Below are 21,235 nucleotides of genomic sequence, written 5' to 3'. Positions count from 1 at the left end.
TTGACATCACAACAATAGGCCAATATACTGCAATAAACAGCAATGTTTGCAAACAAATCACTGAATCAAGAATCTTGAACCAATTCTTTAAAATGTACAGTTAGAAATAACTGATTCATGGAATCAGCTGTTGAGGTGTACAGTAATTCAGAGATGTTATTAAATTCTCCATCTTCATATGAGTCTAGTCTATTGTATAGACTACTTGCACAATCTTTAGGAAACTCATTGGCCAAATTAATAGTGCAATGAAATCATCGCAACATTCACAATATTGTTAACAAAATAACATTAAATATATACACTACCGGTCAAAAGTTTTGAAACACTTATTCTTTATAATTTTTGTTCACATTTTAGAATAATAGTAAAGTCATCAAAACTATGGAATAACATCAATGGAACTATGGAAATTATGTTGTGACTAAACAAAATCCAAAATAAATCAAAACTGTGTTATATTTTAGCATCTTCAAAGTAGTCACCCTTTGCCTAGAATTTGCAGACATGTCCTCTTGACATTTTCTCAACCAACTTCTTGAGGTATCACCCTGGGATGCTTTTTAAACAGTATTGAAGGAGTTCCCATCTATGTTGGGCACTTATTGGCTGCTTTTCTTTATTATTTGGTCCAAGTCATCAATTTCAAAAATGCTTTTTTTTTTTTTTTAAATAAAATTTTAGTTTGATAATGAAATACATTTATATGGTGGCACAATTATATTTTTGTCTACAAAACTAATTTCAAACATTTAAATATACGCCTTCAGATCAAAAGATTTTTAAGATCATGAGAAACATTTCAGTCAAGTGTTTCAAAACTTTTGACCGGTAGTGTATATCAAATATTTGATAACTCATCTTAATTACTCATACAAAAGATAGTAATGCCTCTTTGACAAACAATTATGCTTAACGCATAAATGGAGCGAAATGGTAAATGCTGTAAAATGTTGCTATTCACAGGGTCTTATTGCTGATAAAGTAAAGAGTGAATTAAGGATACTACTTGGCAACATCCTGTGTTTGGGTGCAAAGTGTTAAAGAAGACTTTAATACAACATGGGCAAACACCCTAAATTTGTAATTAACCTGATATGAGAGAGACCACATTGACATACCTGGTGAGGAACCTGATGCTAGTAGGTTGAGGGTTTTTATTGGCTGGCTGGAAAGCAAAGCCTTTCCTACATATAGAGCCTGAGTTTGCAGTATGGCATTGACTCGACAATCCAGCTGATCACCCAAATTACTGTTGTAGCCCCATAAGAGAGAGAGGAACTTAAACAGGGTCATCGGATCACTGAGGTGCACCTGGAATATGATAGAGAGAAATTAGATATATTTTAACAGCTTTTATTGAAAAGCACAGTATTGGGTATAATCGGATTACAAAGTAATTAGTTACTGTTATCAAATTACTTTTAAAATCAAAAGTAGTGTAACATTACATTTTAAATCCTTGAAATAAAGTTTCAATTAAGGTAATTACTTTTAAGTACATTAATTGAGTTTATCATTTAAATTTGACATTTGAATTTATATGTCTGCATTTCTGTGACAGCTGAAGGGTGTGCAAAAGTAAACGAGGAAATAGAGACATTTGAATTTGAGCGGAAAAACAAAAACTTACTAGAAATGTACTAGAAAGAATTTAAGTCATTAGTAATGTGATTACTTTTGCGATGAAGTAATCCATAATGTAATATGATTACAATCTCAGAAAACTTAGTCATTTGTAGTGTATTAATTGAGTAACTTACCCAACATTGGTGATGCTGTTATATTTTCATGAATTATTGTCAAAAATCAATCGAAAATCAAGCAGGCCAGTCAAAGTTGTTTGAAAATAAGCTCCTAAGAACTTTTCTCTCCTCTCTCAAAGAGTATATCTGCTCTAACAGCCTCACACATTTCCATCAAACAGCAAAATGCTGTTTAAAATTGTTTTTAGATGGGGAACAGCATGTCCTCCATCAAGCTGTTAAAAAATTATTTCTGAAGATAATACAGCACCTGTAACAGAGGCCGGATGAGACTTCTGAAGCAGGGGGCCAAGGGCCCTTGACTGGCCCCTGATATCACCACATCAAACAGACGACACAGAAGATGCAGGTAACAGCAGGTGTTAGTGTCTATCTTCTCTGGGTTCCACCACAACTCTGAAACACACAATCTTGTTATAACAGGCATCATTTTATTTTGTAAATCAGTACTGTGCAGTTTATCAATAAAATACTACTTTCCACTTTCCAATTAACTAACTGGGAACAATTGCTTAACACTGATGTACACATGAAAATACCCCCATTTTCGAAGTGGGCTGTTTTTACACATTTCTGAATTGTTGAGGATGATCTTAAGAGCATATTTGACACATTAGTTGTGGAAAATGTAGATGGGCATTCTAGTTTTCAATATACCTAATAACAAAAACTGCAAAAAAAGTATGTCAAATTTATTAGTCATGTCAGAGTTTACATCTTGTAAGTAATGCTATACCTTTAGATGTTGAGTCTGGGCATTTGAGTACATTGATGAAAAGCCTCAGCAGTGACAGCAGCAGGAGACTGTGTTCCCTTTCAGCACTCAGACCAGAGCTCATCTTCTGCAGGAACTCACCCAAACCCACAAACACCGGCACACATACCTCTACAGCCTCATTAAAAACCTAACATTACACAACAGACAATTAAAATTAGAACTAAAAACCATCAGTGTGAATAGGTCAAAAAAAGTACAAAATAAAAAAATTATACATGCATACACAGAGAGAGAGAGAGAGGAAAAGTTTTCCCCCCACACTGATTTCTTCTGTTTTTGTGTATTTTTATACTAAATTGTTTTCTCTCTTCAAATGAGATAACATAAAACAAAGGCAACCTGAGTAAACACAAAATACATTTTTCAAATATATATATTTTTTATTGATGCAAAAAAGTTATCCAACACCTATATCACCCATGTGAAAAACTAACTGCCCCTTAAACTTAATAGCTGGTTGTGCCACCTTTAGCAGCAACAACTGCAACCAAACACTTCCGATAACTGGAGATCAGTCTTTCGCAACACTGTGGTGGCCCACTTTTCATTGCAGAACTACTTTAGTTCAGCAACATTGGAGGGATTTCGAGCATGAACTGCCCGTTTAAGGTCCTGCCAAAGCATCTCAATCGGGTTCAAGTCAGGACTTTGACTAGGCCACTCCAAAACTTTAATTATGCTTCATTTGAGCCATTCAGAGGTGGACTTACTCCTATGCTTTGGATCATTGTCTTGCTGCATAATCCAGTTGCAGTTGAGCATCAACTCACGGACTGATGACCGGATTTTCTCCTTTAGGATTTTCTGGTAGAGAGCAGAATTCATGTTTTCCTCAGTTATTGCAAGTCGCCCTGGCCCTGAAGCAGCAAAGCATCCCCACACCATCACACTACCACCACCATGCTTGAACGTAGTTATGATCTTTTTGTGGAATTCTGTGTTTGATTTACACCAGATGTAATGGGACCCCTGTCTTCCAAACAGTTACACTTTCGACTTATCAGTCCACAGAACATTCTCCCAAAAGGTTTGAGGATCATCAAGGTGTGTTTTGGCAAAATTCAGACAAGCCTTAATGTTCTTCTGGGTTAGCAGTGGTTTTCGCCTCACCACTCTTCCATGGATGCCATTTTTGGCCAGTGTCTTTCTGATAGTGGAGTCATGAACAGTGACCTTTATTGATGCGAGAGAGGCCTGCAGTTCCTTGGGTGTTGTCCTTGGCTTTTTTGTGACTTCCTGGATGAGTCATTGCTGTGCTCTTGGAGGAATTTTGGAAGGTCGGCCACTTCTGGGAAGGTTCACTACTGTGCCAAGTTTTCTCCATTTGGAGATAATGGCCCTCACTGTGGTTGTTTGGAGTTCCAGATACTTTGAAATAGCTTTGTAACCCTTCCCAGATTGATGTATTTCCATCACCTTTTTCCTCACCATTTCTGGAATTTCCTTCAACCTTGGCATACTGTGCAACAGGGTGAGACCTTTTAGCCAAATTCATGCTGCTGAAAAAGTTATATTTAGGTGTTGATTTCATTGAACAGTGCTGGTAGTAATCAGGCCTGGGTGTGTCTAGTCCAGCTGAGCCCATCATGATTGCAGTTTCATAGATTTGGGGATTTAACAACTAAGGGCAAATACTTTTTCACACAAGCCCAGTTGGTATTGGATAACTTTTCTGCTTCAATAAATAACATCATCATTTAAAGACTGTATTTTGTGTTTACTCAGATTGCCTTTGCTGTATGTTAGATTTTGTTTGAATTTCTGAAACAATTTAGTTTGAGAAATACACAAAAACAGAATAAATTTAGGGTGGGGGCAAATACTTTCCCACAGCACTGTATTTATATATACATATATATAATTTGAAGGGATGCACAATATATTGGTGCCCATTGTTGTATCTGTAAATATCTGTTTATTTAAAAGGTGCACAGTGTTTTTTCATTACATGAAATTGCCCTGAAATTATTGGAAACTTTAGCCCACTGAATAAATTAATCAGTAATGGTCAATTAAAATTAAAACAAATAGCAATATGATCACAAATAAACCATGTACCCCTAGCCTAGGTCTGGGTGGCATGATGATATATATCTTGGTGATGTTATAAAGTGTTGATCGATAGAGATTTTGCTATATCGTGAATATCGCAACATGTAAATATCTTTGTTTGCCAGGCGTGGGCATATCTATCAGTGGGCAGGGCTTCACGTGAGACTGTGAGAAATAAAGAAAAATGAAGACATCTCTACTAAAAATAAAGAATGGGAAGTCTTTCAAACAAGTTAAGGAAAAAAGAGAGGAGCTTATTAATACAGGTGTGACATCTGTGGTGTGGGTTCACAAAAGCCGACATAGCTTAGAAAAATGTAATCTAAAAAATCATCAAGTGACTATAATCACTTGTGGAAATATAAGCAACTGGTTTAACCACCTCAAAATGAAGCATGCAAAATATTATGAAAGTAAAAAAATAGGCACGCTTCCCAGTTTGAAAACCGTGGGCAAAGTGATATGGAACCGTTATGCGGTCAAGACCTGGAACTAATTCATAGCCATGTATTTACTGAAAAAATTATTGCAACACCTTTGAATGTCCGTCAACCAATCAGAATCAAGCATTCAGCAGCCCCATGGCATAAGGTTATTTAACATATAAACCATATATATCGTTTTCGTGATATAAAATTACTAATTTTGTGATAAGATTTTGGTCTTATCACCCGCCCCTTCCCTAGCCATAACATGAAAATAATTATTTTGTCATTGGTAACGGCCAGAATTCCTGTATGACTGCAACCCCAATAATAGTTAGAATAGGCCAATAGTGATGATTTTGTAAAGCAGCATTATTGCTCTGACCTGTTCAGGTTGTATAGTGTACAGCTGTAGCAGAGAAGGCTCCAGCAGTTTAAAAACGCTCTGAGCTGTGTGCAGGTGTTGACTCTCTGTCATTGACTGCAGACTCTGAAGCAATGCATTACTGAACACCACAAACACCGCTCTCTCCCGCACACCGCTGCTCTGACGACTAAACATATCACACACATTATTTACCTGCAACACACGAGAAACACATACACTTTAAAATGAGACACTGATGCATCTGTAGTAAGAAATCTGAATTAACTGGTACAGCTTTGTGAAGCTGCAATCTCAAGCCTGAACAGGAAGTTTGATGCTTACAGTGTTGCGTTTTGTTGCATGATCCATGTTGGCTATATTCTTGATGAGAGTGGTTGTGAGCATTTGATTGGCCACACCCAGCATATCTGACGGAGAGGTTTTGGCCAGAACATCTTTCAGCACTTTGAATAAAGAAAACACATGTAAAGTCTACATTAAATCAAAATGTACCCCATTACTATCTTAATACACATTCCTAGTCTTTTTGTGCACAATTCATCAGTGCATTTTATTCCAAAATAAACGTTTTTATAATCTTTCATCAAAAAATAATAACTTTCTCTGCTGCTGAAACAACTTTTCTTTTCTGGTGATGTAATCAGGCCGGGGTTTAAAAGCCCATGGAGTCCTCTGATAATACCTCAAGATTTACCACCGTAGCATGTATGGGCTAAGAAAAACTTAAATAACAACTGTCCCACACAAAAATAAATTGCTGGGCCTCAGGAGGATAATGACCTTTTAATCCGAATGTATCAAATATGATACATAAAAACTTTCTACGATTTCTTTTTATAGTTTGTCTTATGGTTCTAAAAACAGTTTAATGTCAAAACCTTAGAATTTTCTAACAATTCTTTTATATGTCATGCTTTACAGGGTTAATTCTAGGCGAGAATTTTAATGTGTGACAGGCATACGGCTCGATATATTCTCAAAAAAAGCTATTGCACTTTCAGAATGTGCTCCAACTATCCATTCTTTCCTGCAAAAATTTGCAATGCACCTTTCAAATCGTTTTTGAAAGGAAATATTTATTTTTCTAATGTACATCAGACATACCCAAATTGATTATTTTCCTGGATCAAAAACTTCCATATCTTCAGGACTGACCATATAAAAGCATCGTAATTTCTGACCATGCACCAGTTTTTGTAGGGCTTCAATTCCCAAAGAAGCCACCAAAACATCATCAATGGCGCCTTATTCCAAGTCTTTTAACCGACAGATTTTGTTAAATTTATTTCCTCTTATATATCATATTTTATCAAATCTAATGTTACACCAGTTATCTTATTCTGCCATTTGGGAAAGTTTGAAATGCAACCTGCATAGCTTAATCTCAAACTCTTCTGTAAAAATAGAAGAGTAAAACAGCCTGCTCTTTAGCAGCTATTGATGACAATTATGCATGCATCAGATCCTTCCCCTCAACTTTATGAAGAGCATCAAATATTACAAAAAGACAGAATATGACATTATGTCTACTGATGAGGCTAAGAACTTGCTTTTGCACACTCAACATAGGATCTATGAGTACACTAATAAGGTGGTAAATTATAAGACCACCAAATTTGTTTTTTGTTTTTTTGGATTTCTCCACAATTTAGAATGCCCAATTCCCAATGCGCTCAAAGTCCTCGTGGTGGCGTAGTGACTTGCCTTAATCCAGGTGGCGCAGGAGGATTCTCAGTTGCCTCAGTGTCTGAGACAGTCAATCCATGCATCTTATCATGTGGCTTGAGCGTGTTACCGTGGAGACCTAGCGCGTGTGGAGGCTTCATGTTATTTTCTGTGGCATCCACGCACAACTCACCACGCACCCCACAGAGCGCGAGAACCACATTACAGCGACCAAGAGGAGGTTAACCCAACGTGACTCTACCCACCCTAGCAACCGGGCCAACTGGTTGCTTAGGAAGCCTGACTGAAGTCACGCAATACGCCCTGGATTCGAACTTGCGACTCCAGGTGTGGTAGTCAGCGTCTTTACTTGCTGAGCTACCCAGGCCCCAAGCCCATCAAATTCTTAAATCTTAGATGACTCATCTGATACGCCAACAAAGATTACCTTTAGGAACCACTAGTGTTAATTAAAGAGATAAATTCTCAATTTAAACAATTCTATGTACATTTTTACACTTCTGAATTCTCACAGGATATATCCACAATGAATAACTTTCTAGATAAAATAGATTTTCCCTACTATTGATACTACTTTCAGTGATCACTTAGATGAGGGTACACTAATTGAGGAAATAGCTGAAAAGATTGCCTCCATGAAAACTAGTGAGGCCACTGGACCTGACTGGTGTCTGATTTTTTCATAAGGTTTTTTTTTAAATTACTCTGCCTAGTATTATTTTAGTTTTCTTGTTTTTAGAAAGTCTCCAAAATTCTCAGTTGAGCGTGCACACGCACTGAGCGAGAGCAGGGAGATTTCATAAGAGAGCAGCGTATATTTCAGAGCATGTATCCAGTTTTGTGCGAGAGCAATGAAAATGCATGCAAGCGGAGAGATTTGTACTCGCGCAAATGGTACATGGATGCGCTCTTGCACTGATCAGAATTTTAACGCAATAGAACAACGGTCTATTAAGATGGAATATGGTCTTTAAAGCTACTTTTTTTTTTATATTTACAATACATTTTTATTGTATTTATTTATCTTTTGATTTGAATTGAATTTATCATCATTCTCTCCGCACCTCCCCTGACATGCTCCGGCACCGCCCTGGAGAGACTTGCCCCCCAGTTTGAAACCATGGGTATAGCGTATATTCAAGCGTATAAGGATGTCTGTACACTGGTTAATGTTACTTACAGTTGTCACATCATACAATCATCGAAATAATGTGAAACTCTGTCTTATAATGTTTAACTGTATTTATGAAATAAAAGTCCTAACTCATAATTTCTCATTGAATATTCGGTGTCACTCAGAGATGTGTCACATTACGGAAGTCATATTTGTTGTGAATACTGTTTCTATTGTGACTACTATTGGATATATTTCAATTGAGCAATTTCCACAAAAATGCAATTCTTAGATCATCAAAAAATAAAGTGATTCATCGAGTTTAATTCTTTCTGATTACTATAAATGAATTGCGATCTGACTGTAGTTACCTTTAGCCCATCCACGAGTTAGAGAATACTGAGAGAGCAGAGTGGTTTCAGCAACACAATATGCCAGCTGCAGGTCCACACACTCTGGCACAGTGCTGGTAACCACTAGGAAGGGCAGGAGCTCCAAACATATTCGAGCCTTCAGATCTGGGTTTCCCTCAGTGACACACGGGTCAGTGATAACTCGAACGGCCTCTTTTAGCACAGAACACCTGCAGAAAACAAGACAAACTAAAGCCCCATTCCTTAAATGGCCTGCAAGTGTATCTTTATTAATGTGGAAAATAATATGCATTATTATATGTATTTAGAAAATTATTTTGCATTTTTGAATTCCTGATAGACTGAAAGATATAGCATATTGACCTCTGAAATTAATCTATGGCTCTGTCCTAGAAAATCTAGTTAGCTGCCTACTTCCATCCTTTGTGGAGAAAATGTATAATAGTTTTGGACAAAGCTCAGTAAAAATATGCATCCAAGATGACAAACATGGGAAATTTGGTTTATAAATACAGTTATATTTAATTCAAAATCAAAATCAGCTGTCTTAAGTTGCTGCTTGTTTGTGGGTCTTTCTGCTTTCAGTTTTGTATTCAGCAAGTGAAATGCATGTTCAATTGGGTTGGGGTCAGGTGACTGTTCCACTTCTTTGCCTTCAAAAGCTATTTGGTTGCTTCAACACTATGTTTTGGGTCACTGTCCATCAGTACGGTGAAGCACTGTCTTCTCAGTTTGCAACATTTGGCTGAATCTGAGCAGATAGTATAAACCTAAACACTTCAGAATTTATCCTGCTGCTTCTGTCAAAAATCGTATCATCAAAAAACACTAGTAACCCAGTTCCATTGGCAGCCATACATGCCCATGTCATACCACAGGTGATGTGGTATGCTTCGATTATGAGCCATTCCTTCCCTTATCCATACTCTTCTCTTTCCATGATTCAGGTACAGGTTCATCTTAGTTTCGTGTTTCCAAAAAAACAAGTGTTCCAGACCTTGGCAGGCTTTTTTTATATGCTTTCTAGCAGTCTAATCTTGCCTTCACATTCTTGAGGCTTACTAGTGGTTTGCACCTTGTGGTAAACCCTCTGTATTTCCTTTCATGAAGTCTTCTCTTGATTGTAGACTATGACAATGATATGCCTACCTCCTCGAGAGTGATCTTGACTTGGCTTGATGTTGTGATGTGTTTTTTTTATTCAAGTAAGAATTTTGTGATCTCCACCACCGTTGTCTTCCGTGGTTGTCCAGGCCTTTAGGTGTTGCTGAGCTCACCAGTGTGTTCCTTCTTTTTAAGAATGTACCATATTGTTGCTTTGGCCACTCCTAAGGTTTCTGCTATCTCTCGATTTGATTTGTTTTGTTTTTTAAGCTAATGATGGCCAGCTTCACTTGAATTGACAGCTCTTTAGACATCAAAATGAGTTTACAGCAACACCTGCCAAATGCAAATTCCACATTTGAAATCAGCTCCAGAAGTTTTAAAGGGATAGTTCACCCAAAAATGAGCATTCTCTCAAAACCTCATGTCTTCCCATATGTATAGAACTTTCTTCTGCTGAACATAATTTATTTTTAGAAGAATATCTCATATCTAAGTGAATGGTGGCCAGAACTTTGAAGGTCCAAAAAGCACAAAGGCAGCATAAAAGTAATGACTCCAGAGGTTAATTCCATATTTTCAGAAGTAATATGATAGGTGGATTTACTATAAATTCTCCTCCCTGCCAAGTAGGTGGCGATATCCACAAAGAATATGAATCACCAAATCCAATATATGGATTTAACCACTGGAGTCATATGGATTACTTTTATGCTGTCTTTATATGCTTTTTGGACCTTCCAAGTTCTGGCCATCATTCACTTGCATTGTTTGGACCTACAGAGCCAAGAAATCTTTGTGTTCATCAGAAGAAAGGCATACACATCTGGGATGGCATGAGGGGAGTACACGATGAGACAATTTTTATTTTAGCGTGAATTATCCCTTTAATGAAATAAGCTGGGAACAGCCACACCTGACCATAAAACAGCTTCTCAGTCGATTTTCCAATTACTTTTGAACTCCTGAAAATGGGGGGTCCATGTATAAAACAATTTTTTAATTCTTAACAGTAACCCAATTTGGATGTAAATCCCTTCAAATTAAAGCTGACAGACTTGGTGGCATACGGAGCTAAAATTATGAAAAGAGTCCCTGTCCAATTACTTATGGAGGGCACTGTATTTTATGTTATTAAAGTATCATGCAGTTAGCTTAGCAACATGCTAATGCCCACATCAATTGTAAGGTGAGTCTCTTGTGCGCTTTGACCCTCTTGGGCCCTATGATTTCTGCGATGTGGAAAACATGGAAGGAATTGAGGAATCCAGTCATAAAAACTGAATTAACAATAAAATGCAGAATGTGATGGAATTTGAAATATAATGAATATATGAATGCACAAATAAAAGTAAAATTATGATATTTCCAAATGTGACGATTAAACAAATGGCTGAGAATTAAATCAATAAAGAGTCTGCATGTACTGCACGCTTCAAAGTGAACATGTGAAGCCATCCGCTGCATCACGCGCACTTGGTGTGTGTGTAGATGAAATTAACCTTCAAGCGTGCTGCACATGCAGAACATATATTTTTATAATAATCACAGCCTTTTGTGGTTTAATGAGCACAAGCCATATAGTGAACAGTTTATCTGACAGTAAGATGTTGACAAAAACATACAAACTGAGAGTGCTTCATTTGGTTTGCTGCCAAAAAAAAAGAAGCAAAATATGTGAAACTGAAGAAACTGTGACAGAAATATAATGCTACAGTATAGTAAAATGTCATTTTCAATGTAATATTAATATGTAATAATATAAATAATAAAAAACTAAAGTTTATCAAACTTTCATACAGAATTATAGATACAGAATTCCCCATTCAATTCTGATTCACAAGCTCTCGATTCTATATCGATATAGGTATATTTCAGTTATAATGTCCCTTTTGCTTACACATGAAATAAATTCTCTCTCAGCTAATGCTGTTAATTATACAAGGGACCTTCTAACTAGGTACACTATGAAATTATTTTCATCATGTCACATTTTAGCTTTTTAATTGCATAATTTGTACTATTTACAGGTATTTAAAGTGATTTGTTGAAGACGTGCTAAATACCGGTACTGTCTCTTTAAGGAAACCCGACATTTCAGTAAACAGCGTCAGTAAATGAGCGCAAGTTAACAAGAGACTCAAATGGCTTTAATTTGTGCTGGGTGTGTTTCTTTTTTTGTCGTTTTTGATCAACTACTGACTTTAAAGAACAGAACGGGTATAAAAAGAGACATTAATGTCAAATAGGTTGCGTGGATTAGAGGTCGACCGATATATCGGTTTTGCTGACTAATCGGCACCAATAACAGATTTCTGGAACTATCGATTATCGGCAAAAATCCACACCGATAGTTTTTCCTTGTTGCGTCCGGTGCTGGAGCGGCTGGGAAGGGTCCGCTGTCATTATAAATAAAAACTATTACTTCACTGATACCTTGTGGTGTTTGTTTTGACACGTGGGACTACACTCTACATGGAGCGGAACACTTCAGATGCAGATTTAAAACATCAACAATGAAAAGGTATGTGTACAGTACACTAGAGTACACGTTGTCATATCATTATAAAGTCATTAATTTGTTGACTAGATGCTTCATTAGTAGAAAACAGCAGTATGTTTGCCGACAAGGCTGAGAGGACGCTAACATTAAAGCTAACCTCAAGCGGTTAGAACAATGTGACAAAAATACATGCAAGTCCTACCCAAATGTTTAAATGTCAAAATTGTTACCATCTATTTGCATTAGTTTATATTCAGCTGGTCATGTTTATGCATTCGTTAGCTAGATAAGTTGCATATTTAAAGCTAGTGACACGGGAAAGCAAATTAATATTTTCATGCAGCCGAGAGAAACATAAACAAATTAGAAACATCTGATTTCAATTAAAAAATGTTATCCTCACTGTAATACGATGACTTCAGATCGATTACATTCTTGCACTAAAAAAAGCTAGACACAGCGCAGCAAATACAGTTTAACAGAAAGCAGGTGTCTCAATATGCTTTTAAAGTTATTTTTAATTAGACACATGATCTAAAAAAACAGCGCTCCTGCACAAGACGCTGAATAAACAAACACAAAGGGAAACAAAAGACGTTCGTCTAGTGTGCGTTTATATAGAAAAACAAATAGATGTTTGCATTCGGTGTGAACAGCCCCTTACAGTTGGTGGAGGTCTTTGGCCATTGCGTCTTGCTCTCTTATAAGCATTTCTCAGATTAAGCAATGAGTTGTTTAAATGCTTTGTCAGGAAAGATGTTCAACTTGGAAATGTCTGTCTCGAGATCCTCGCCTTCGGATCCAGTCTGTTGTGTTCCATCTTTTTGAACAGCCCCTGGCCTGTGCTCATTGTCTGAGCCACTTCACCACCGAGTTCAGCCAAATACCACTGCTATCTGTGAATATTGCTACTCTACATACAACTGTACTGAATTAAAAAAATTATTTTTGGAATTTCGCTGTTATTATGAAGCTTGAGTCTGGAGTAGTAGGAATCCATGCAAGTGTGACACCATGTGAACTGTCTATTGAAGCGTCCCCCCACCCCCATTTTACTTAACAATTGAGAATATGGACTGACTAAAACTTTATTTTATGCACATTAGTTGAAAATGAAATGCTCTTTTTTTTTTTTTTAACAGCCAGGATAGGAATGTTATATGCAATAATATAACAGTGCTGAATTGTTTATGTATTTATTGCGCCCTCTTGTGGACTAAGGAAACAACGTCAATTTAAAAATCAGCTGACCTGAAAATGTAAATATTAGTTCATAGATTTATTTCATTTGAAAAAGTACAATACATTTTCATGGTTCAGTCAGTACTGTTTATTTTTGAAATAAAGTTCAGCACTATTTTACTTTGAGTGTTATTTTTTCCATTCAGTATCAATTTTAAAAACTATCGGTTGATTAATATGTTATCAGCAGGTACTGCCCAACTTAGTTATCGGTAAAATCCACTATCGGACAACCCCTAGCTTGGATCGATCATTTTGGACATGCATTATACGGAACCACTTTTACTCTCAACACGCAGTGAAAGGATCTCGCTGCTGAATACTCCACACTGTACTACACAATTCATTCACTGGTGAGTGAAATCTAAACATTTACCAAATACATGTATATACATATTGATATAGATTTCTTGATTCGATTCTGACTCACAAGCTCTCGATTCGATTCCAATTTAAATTTATATAGGTATATTTCAGTTACAATGTCCATTTTGCTGACTGTGGCGGCGGGAACCGAATCAACACTCAACAAGACTTTAATTATAACATAACATCAAACTGGAACATAATAATAGATGTCGACCACGAACACACACACACAGCTCCGTGTGTCTCTCTCTCTTTCCAGCACTCCCGACTCCTCTTATCTCTCTCTCCTGCTGATTGTGCGTGCCTGGTGCTGAGCAGCCCACTCACTAAATTGAATGAACACTTTTTTCTATAGGACTAGTTATTATATTCGGGCTGTACATTAGAGCACTGAGTTAGGACATAGCTAGTAAAAAAAAATTGTTCCCACTCAATAACAGATATTACTTTTATTTCATCAGGCTCTTAATGATTAAGGCTAAATAACCATTACTGTGGTTAGGTAAATGTAAATAGTCTTAAGTTTAGAAGACTGGATATCAAAGTGAGCCTTTTGATCAAAGGAAGCCACCGCGATTTCAAGTGATAAGCTCTGAACTCTCCCATATCTGGAGCGCTGATAGCGAGGGAAGCCTGGTTGAAGAGCATGCTTCAGAATTACACTAGAGCAGAGTGCATAGCTTGCATGAGCTTCTGTGATGTCTCGTGCCACACTTGCGTGAAAACCAGGCTCCAACTGCACTCCGCAAATTCGTTAATGGCGTATCAAATGCCGGACGACAGCTTCGGCTGCCTGATAATGCAAAATTCAGTCACATGTGCACATACTTGAATCGTACTTGCTTTACTTGAATCGATCTTAGCATTTACCAACTGATATAGAGATCGTTCAAATAAAGATTGCAATCCATCTGGAAATTTATATTTTTACCCACCTCTAGTATAGATGAAATTCATTTGATAAAAATAATCCAATGATATGTTGAAAATTAATTGTTCTGTTTTCATTTAATTTAAGTTCTATGAATTCATTTAATTAGACAGTTTTAGACTGAATTTAATAAAACTTTAAAACACTGAATTGACCCTTCGCTAAGCCCTGCCTTAAAAAATTTTTCTAACCAATAAAGAGTTTACAGCATCATAATGAGTGTGTTAAGAGTCGTTATGCACTAACGACACACAATACTTTTAACAATTTCTTTTACAAAAAAATATCAGATAAATATGCTTTAAAATGTCACTTTTCATTTCAACTTACGTACGAATATTAGCTATTCAGTTTGAGAATTTTTGGCTAACAGCTTGCATCGCTCACAGCACTCTTGCATTCATTCCTATGGGAATTTCTGCAAAATTTCTCCTAAGGGGGAGCTTAGGGAAGGGTCAATTCACAAAAATAAAATGGAAAACTCAGAATTTGGGAAAAATAAAACTAGGAGGGCAATTTGTGACGCAAGGAGTTGCTGCCTACGTGTGAAGTGTTTCGAATCAGTTTCTTAAGAGGTTCCATTCAGTTAGTTAGCCATTAAAGACAGCAAGGCAGTTCCACAAGGTTTTGGAACAGTCAATATCATCTAACACAAGGCACTTTTTTTTTTTCTTACCACTCTGCTGATGGTTGGATGCGATGGAGGAGTGAAATAAAGCAGGGAACAATTTCCTCTGAATCCATACGGCCTATGAGCATCTGTTAAAAAACCGTTACAGATATTTAACATCTATGTTATCCAAGATTATAACATCAAAACTCCAGTGGTCATCTCACCTCCAGTGCTGTAATGGCAGAGAGCACAATCTCTGGAACATCATCTTTTATTCTCTCCAGCAACGCTTCCTTTACAAATGCCTCATCAATGCCACTCTGCAGCATACAGACACATCATTACATCACATGCACACAGCGTCTTATCAATTAAAGGAATAATTAACCTAAAAATGAAAATTCTCATCATATCCTCATGCTGTCCTAAACTTGTATGACTCTTTCTTCTATGGAACACAAAATAAGTTTTGTCCATAAAATGTCAATGTGATCCAAAACTTTCAAGTTCTAAAAGGACATAAACAGCATGAAAGTAATTTGACTCGATCGGTTTGGGTGAAAAACATATCAAAATGTAAGTCCTTGTTCAATATGAATCTTGACATCTGGCCTGACTGGAACACAGTGCAGGCATAAGTCTGTGGATGTCAACATTTACAGTGAATAAGGACTTAAATTTTGGTCTGTTTCTCACCCAAAGCAATCGTTTAGCTTCAGAAGACATGGATTAAACCACTCGAGTATGGATTACTTTTATGCTGCATTCATGTCCTTTTTGGAGCTTGAAAGTTTTGGACCCCTTTGACTTCATATGGACAAAATCAGCTCAAACAAAAACACGTATTCTTCAAAGTATGTGTCAAAATAAGAGAATTTTCATTTTTGGGTGAACTATTCCTTTATTTACACTCAATTGTGTCTCTTGCATTTTAAATCTGAAGTTTGGAGGAATAACAAAAAACTAACTACTGTTTAAGTAAACATTAAATGGCTTTCGCGACTCATTTGATTTCCATAATGACATATCTGTAAGTGAACCATTACACGCCTTGACTTTATCCATAGAGGATTGAGTAGATTGTGAAAAGTGAGCATTCCAGACAATAATGGTGTGAGACCTGAACATGAATTTGCAGAAAGATTATAGAGGACTACTCCCCTCCTTCCAGGGACACAGCTGGCACCCTCTTTTGAGGAGGTTTTTTGACTGGAATGTGGAGGCTAAAGGTCAAGCTCACACTAGAGGGCATCTGCACATATTCCAATGCTAACGCTTCTTTTTCAAATCTATCATTATTAAATATTCTTGCCGTAACCATTCTTAACATTATTTTAACCCGACATTAAATTATTGTGGCAATTATAAGCAAGATTTTAGGAAGGCTGCATTACCAATAACTGTAGGCTAGAACAATACAAAAATAGCTAAATAACATTGACACAGTCTAGATGACATCTGCAACACAGTCGTTTCTGGGGTGGAGCAAGTAATACAATTCTGAGAAAAGATCACTAAGACAAACATACATTTTCTTTGGAATTTTGAAAGCAGGGATGGGCAATTTGGTCATTTTGGCTATTCGTGTACTCAGTGATTACTCGGCGAGTACAAAGACGTCTCTGCATTGCATCTCGTTGTTTTCCAAAGTCACACATAATCATTTATAGCATTATATCGTAGTGTTATAATGTAGTCTGTTACAAAAAGTACACAAAAATTGCACAATCAAGTTATAATGCCTCATATTTAGTGATTGTGAAGACATGCTGGCCAACTCAATGAAAGAATGCAAAGAAAGCGCATCTCTGTGCTCTTCTTTCTGGTCACCGTACTTATCTTAAAAAGCGTGCTCAACTGTTTTAATTGTGGCTGGCTAAACCATATATTTGCTAACCGTGTATTTATTAGGGGAGTAACAAATTTCCCACGGTTTGGTTTGTATCACGGCTTTAGGTTTAAAAAACCGTGATACAAACCGAACCGTGATACAATACCGAACCATTTGCAATGTTTGGATTTGGTAGTGTTTTCAATTTCTAAAGAACACTGGTAAACACTTCAACAGGTTTGTCCTTAATAAAAATCATGTTTTTTTTTTTTTTTACAGTAACCATAGTTTAATCACAGTATTTGTAGTAAAATCATAGTAACCACAAAAATAACATTGTTACTGTTATGGTTACTATATGGAAATTGGAAACTACAGTATTACTGTTGTAAAACCATGATTAATTGTATCAAATCCATGATTACTGCTAAGGAAAACCATGGTGACAGCAGTCATGGTTCTTACAGTCATGGTTACTACAGTATTACTATAGTAAAACCATGGTTAATTTTAGTTAGGGACCTTAAACATTTAAAAAAATAAATAAATTACTAAATCAACATTTTAACTGAATACCTGCACTATTACGCTACATGCATCAACAATAAGTGCATTACACACTCAACTCAACATATTTTCAACATTCAGAAGTTGTACATCACTATAGAAGGAACCTTGCTATTAAAACGGGTACGAGAAGGGCAGTCGTAACGAGGCTCGTGTTTTTTAATAATACACAGAAATCCCACATCCTTATCAACGGAGTGGGGCAAAATAACTTTGACAATATTCACCCCAAGCGCTTTAGTTATTGTTTCATGTCCGAATTAGTGGACTTAGAACTTAGTGCCTGCTTAAAAACGGAAGGAAGTGTGTGCAATTTCGGGCTCACTAGAGGCTGTGCGCGCACCACACACTATCTTGCCCTGGGTGATACCGGCGTAAATGATTAATCATATATCGTTGTATTACCAGAATACAACACTCGCATCGAGCGATGTCTGCAAACAGTGTCTGGTTTGTAAAAGATTTTTTTAAAAGAAAATGTTCCACTTCCCAGACAGGAGATTTGAATAACGCAGGGGGCTTCTCAGCGGCTCATTTTCTCCGCTTGGCGCTTGCCATTTTCAACTACACACAACGCGTGCAAAACTGTTATGTCATCAAGTTTACCCATGTGAAACACAGGTGGAACGTATCCATTCAGGTTCATTAGCGGTTGTAACTGTGCATGTCTATTTGACGCTTTGTTTTCTTTGCCAAACCTTGTACTCCAGATGCGTCATTAAACTTGAGGTGAACCACAGTGCCAATGCTTACCGCACATTGGGTGGTGAACCGTACATTTAGGTTTTTTTTTTACCGAGAACTGTTACACCCCTAGTATTTATCAACCGATTTCAAAACATGCATTAGTCCATACACAACAGCAAGCGTTATCAGCAGTTGTTTTCCCAAAGAGATGTTGGAATTTACATTAAACGTCCACCTCTTCCGAAAAAAAAAAAAAAAAAAAATTGTGTGAATGAACTGTCTTTATATACTGTACAGTGCTGTGAAAAAAATATTTGCCCCTCATACTAAATTGTTTCAAAAATTCGAACAAAATCTAACACACAAAAAAAAGCAATCTCAGTAAACACAAAATACAGTTTTTAAATGATAATGTTATTAATTGAAGCAAAAAAGTTATCCAATACCAACTGGGCTTGTGTGAAAAAGTATTTGCCCCCTTAGTTATTAAATCCCCAAATCTATGAAACTGCATTCATAATGGGGTTCAGCTGGACTAGACATACCCAGGCCTGATTACTGCTAGCACTGTTCAATCAAATCAACACCTAAATATAACTTTTTCAGCAGCATGAAGTTGGCTAAAAGGTCTCACCCAGTAGCACACTATGCCAAGGTCAAAAGAAATTCCAGAAATTATGAGGAAAAAGGTGATTGAAATACATCAGTCTGGGAAGGGTTACAAAGCTATTTCAAAGTATCTGGAACTCCAAAGAACCACAGTGAGGGCCATTATCTCCAAATGGAGAAAACTGGGCACAGTTGTGAACCTTCCCAGGAGTGGCCTACCTTCCAAAATTCCTCCAAGAGCACAGCAACGACTTATCCAGGAAGTCACAAAAAAAATCAGAGGACACCATCCAAGGAACTGCAGGCCTCTCTCGCATCAATAAAGGTCACTGTTCATGACTCCACTATCAGAAAGACACTGGCCAAAAATGGCATCCATGGAAGAGTGGCGAGGCGAAAACCACTGCTAACCCAGAAGAACATTAAGGCTTGTCTGAATTTTGCAAAAACACACCTTGATGATCCTCAAACCTTTTGGGAGAATGTTCTGTGGACTGATAAGTCGAAAGTGTAACTGTTTGGAAGACAGGGGTCCCATTACATCTGGTGTAAATCAAACACAGAATTCCACAAAAAGATCATAACTACGTTCAAGCATGGTGGTGGTAGTGTGATGGTGTGGGGATGCTTTGCTGCTTCAGGGCCAGGGCGACTTGCAATAACTGAGGAAAACATGAATTCTGCTCTCTACCAGAAAATCCTAAAGGAGAAAATCCGGTCATCAGTCCGTGAGTTGATGCTCAACTGCAACTGGATTATGCAGCAAGACAATGATCCAAAGCATAGGAGTAAGTCCACCTCTGAATGGCTCAGATGAAGCAAAATTAAAGTTCTGGAGTGGCCTAGTCAAAGTCCTGACTTGAACCCGTTTGAGATGCTTTGGCAGGACCTTAAACGGGCAGTTGATGCTCGAAACCCTCCAATGTGGCTGAACTAAAGCAGTTCTGCAAAGAAGAGTGGGACAAAATTCCACCACAGTGTTGTGAAAGACTGATCTCCAGTTATCGGAAGCGTTTGGTTGCAGTTGATGCTGCTAAAGGTGGCACAACCAGCTATTAAGTTTAAGGAGGCAGTTAGATTTTCACATTGGTGTTTGCTTCAATAAAAAAATATATATCTGAAAACTGTATTTTGTGTTTACTCAGGCTGCCCTTGTTTTATGTTATATCTCGTTTGAAGATCTAAATCAATTTAGTATTAAAAATAGAATAAATCAGGAAGGGGGGAAATACTCTTTCACATGACTAACGTTTGGTGTAATATGACCCCATATAGCTCTGTTATTTATGACTTTATCTGTATCTGTACACTTGTTTGGATTTCTTTTTCTTCATTTAAGTACTCCCTCTATATCCCTTTTCTCTTATGTCTATTTTTATCTGTATATTAATTAATTGGGTGCTTTTGTTTAATCCCTTGGTGCTGAATTTTATTTATCTTTTTGTTTTTCTGTTCTGAAAACTCATGTCTGTTATTTCAAAACAATAAAAAAAGCAGAACGCTTTTTCTGGTGTCTTCTCGTTGGCCAACATCCACTTCAGACAATTGGATAACTTAAACAGGTCAGTGCAGATTCACTTTTTAAAATTTTTTTTATGAGCATGTCAGTCGCACAGGATTAATATAACCTGGGGTTATTTTTATCAGGTGTTTTGGTAAAAACACACTGTAATCTTTACAGGAGCGCAAACGCAAAGTCCAAAAAAAGTCTGGAAAATCTTCCATCAACAATAAAGGTAATGTCATTGTCTTTAATGAAATTGAGAAACACTCAAGTCTCCTCATCAGTCGGGGGGCCTGGGTAGCTCAGCGGTATAGACCCTGGCTACCACCCCTGGAGTTCGCTAGTTTGAATCCTAGGGCATGCTGAGTGACTCCAGCCAGGTCTCCTAAGCAACCAAATTGGCCCGGTTGCTAGGGAGGGTAGAGTCACATGGGGTAACCTCCTTGTGGTCACTATAATGTGGTTCGTTCTCGGTGGGGCAGGTGGCGAGTTGAGTGTGGTTGCCGCGGTGGATGGCGTGAAGCCTCCATGTCTCTATGTCTCCGTGGCAACACGCTCAACAAGCCACGTGATAAGATGCGTGGGTTGACGGTCTCAGACACAGAGGCAACTGAGATTCGTCTTCCGCCACCCAGACTGAGGCGAATCACTACGTGACCACGAGGACTTAAAAAGCACATTAGGTATTGGGC

At 37.4% G+C, this 21,235-nt stretch overlaps 1 protein-coding gene across 3 annotated transcripts in view; it reads right to left on the bottom strand.

Annotated features, from left to right (window-relative positions):
* The window catches only part of heatr1 (HEAT repeat containing 1), a 216,473-nt gene that overhangs the window by 164,532 nt on the left and 30,706 nt on the right, over positions 1 to 21,235 (bottom strand). For all 3 annotated transcript variants that reach the window (XR_007894235.1, XR_007894236.1, XM_051666734.1), the window contains exons 13-20: positions 15,570 to 15,665; positions 15,409 to 15,491; positions 8,581 to 8,792; positions 5,731 to 5,852; positions 5,407 to 5,601; positions 2,503 to 2,671; positions 2,017 to 2,162; positions 1,122 to 1,314 (exon numbers count right to left, since the gene is read on the bottom strand). Coding sequence is in view for 1 of the 3 variants with exons in the window: in XM_051666734.1 (XP_051522694.1) it covers positions 1,122 to 1,314; positions 2,017 to 2,162; positions 2,503 to 2,671; positions 5,407 to 5,601; positions 5,731 to 5,852; positions 8,581 to 8,792; positions 15,409 to 15,491; positions 15,570 to 15,665 (1,216 nt within the window). In the remaining 2 variants the exon portion in view is untranslated. The remainder of the gene's footprint in view (positions 1 to 1,121; positions 1,315 to 2,016; positions 2,163 to 2,502; positions 2,672 to 5,406; positions 5,602 to 5,730; positions 5,853 to 8,580; positions 8,793 to 15,408; positions 15,492 to 15,569; positions 15,666 to 21,235) is intronic.

The sequence above is a fragment of the Myxocyprinus asiaticus genome, chromosome 32 (genome assembly GCF_019703515.2).
Source record: "Myxocyprinus asiaticus isolate MX2 ecotype Aquarium Trade chromosome 32, UBuf_Myxa_2, whole genome shotgun sequence".
NCBI classification, from domain to species: domain Eukaryota; kingdom Metazoa; phylum Chordata; class Actinopteri; order Cypriniformes; family Catostomidae; genus Myxocyprinus; species Myxocyprinus asiaticus.
This window is presented reverse-complemented; position numbering and strand designations above follow the sequence as displayed.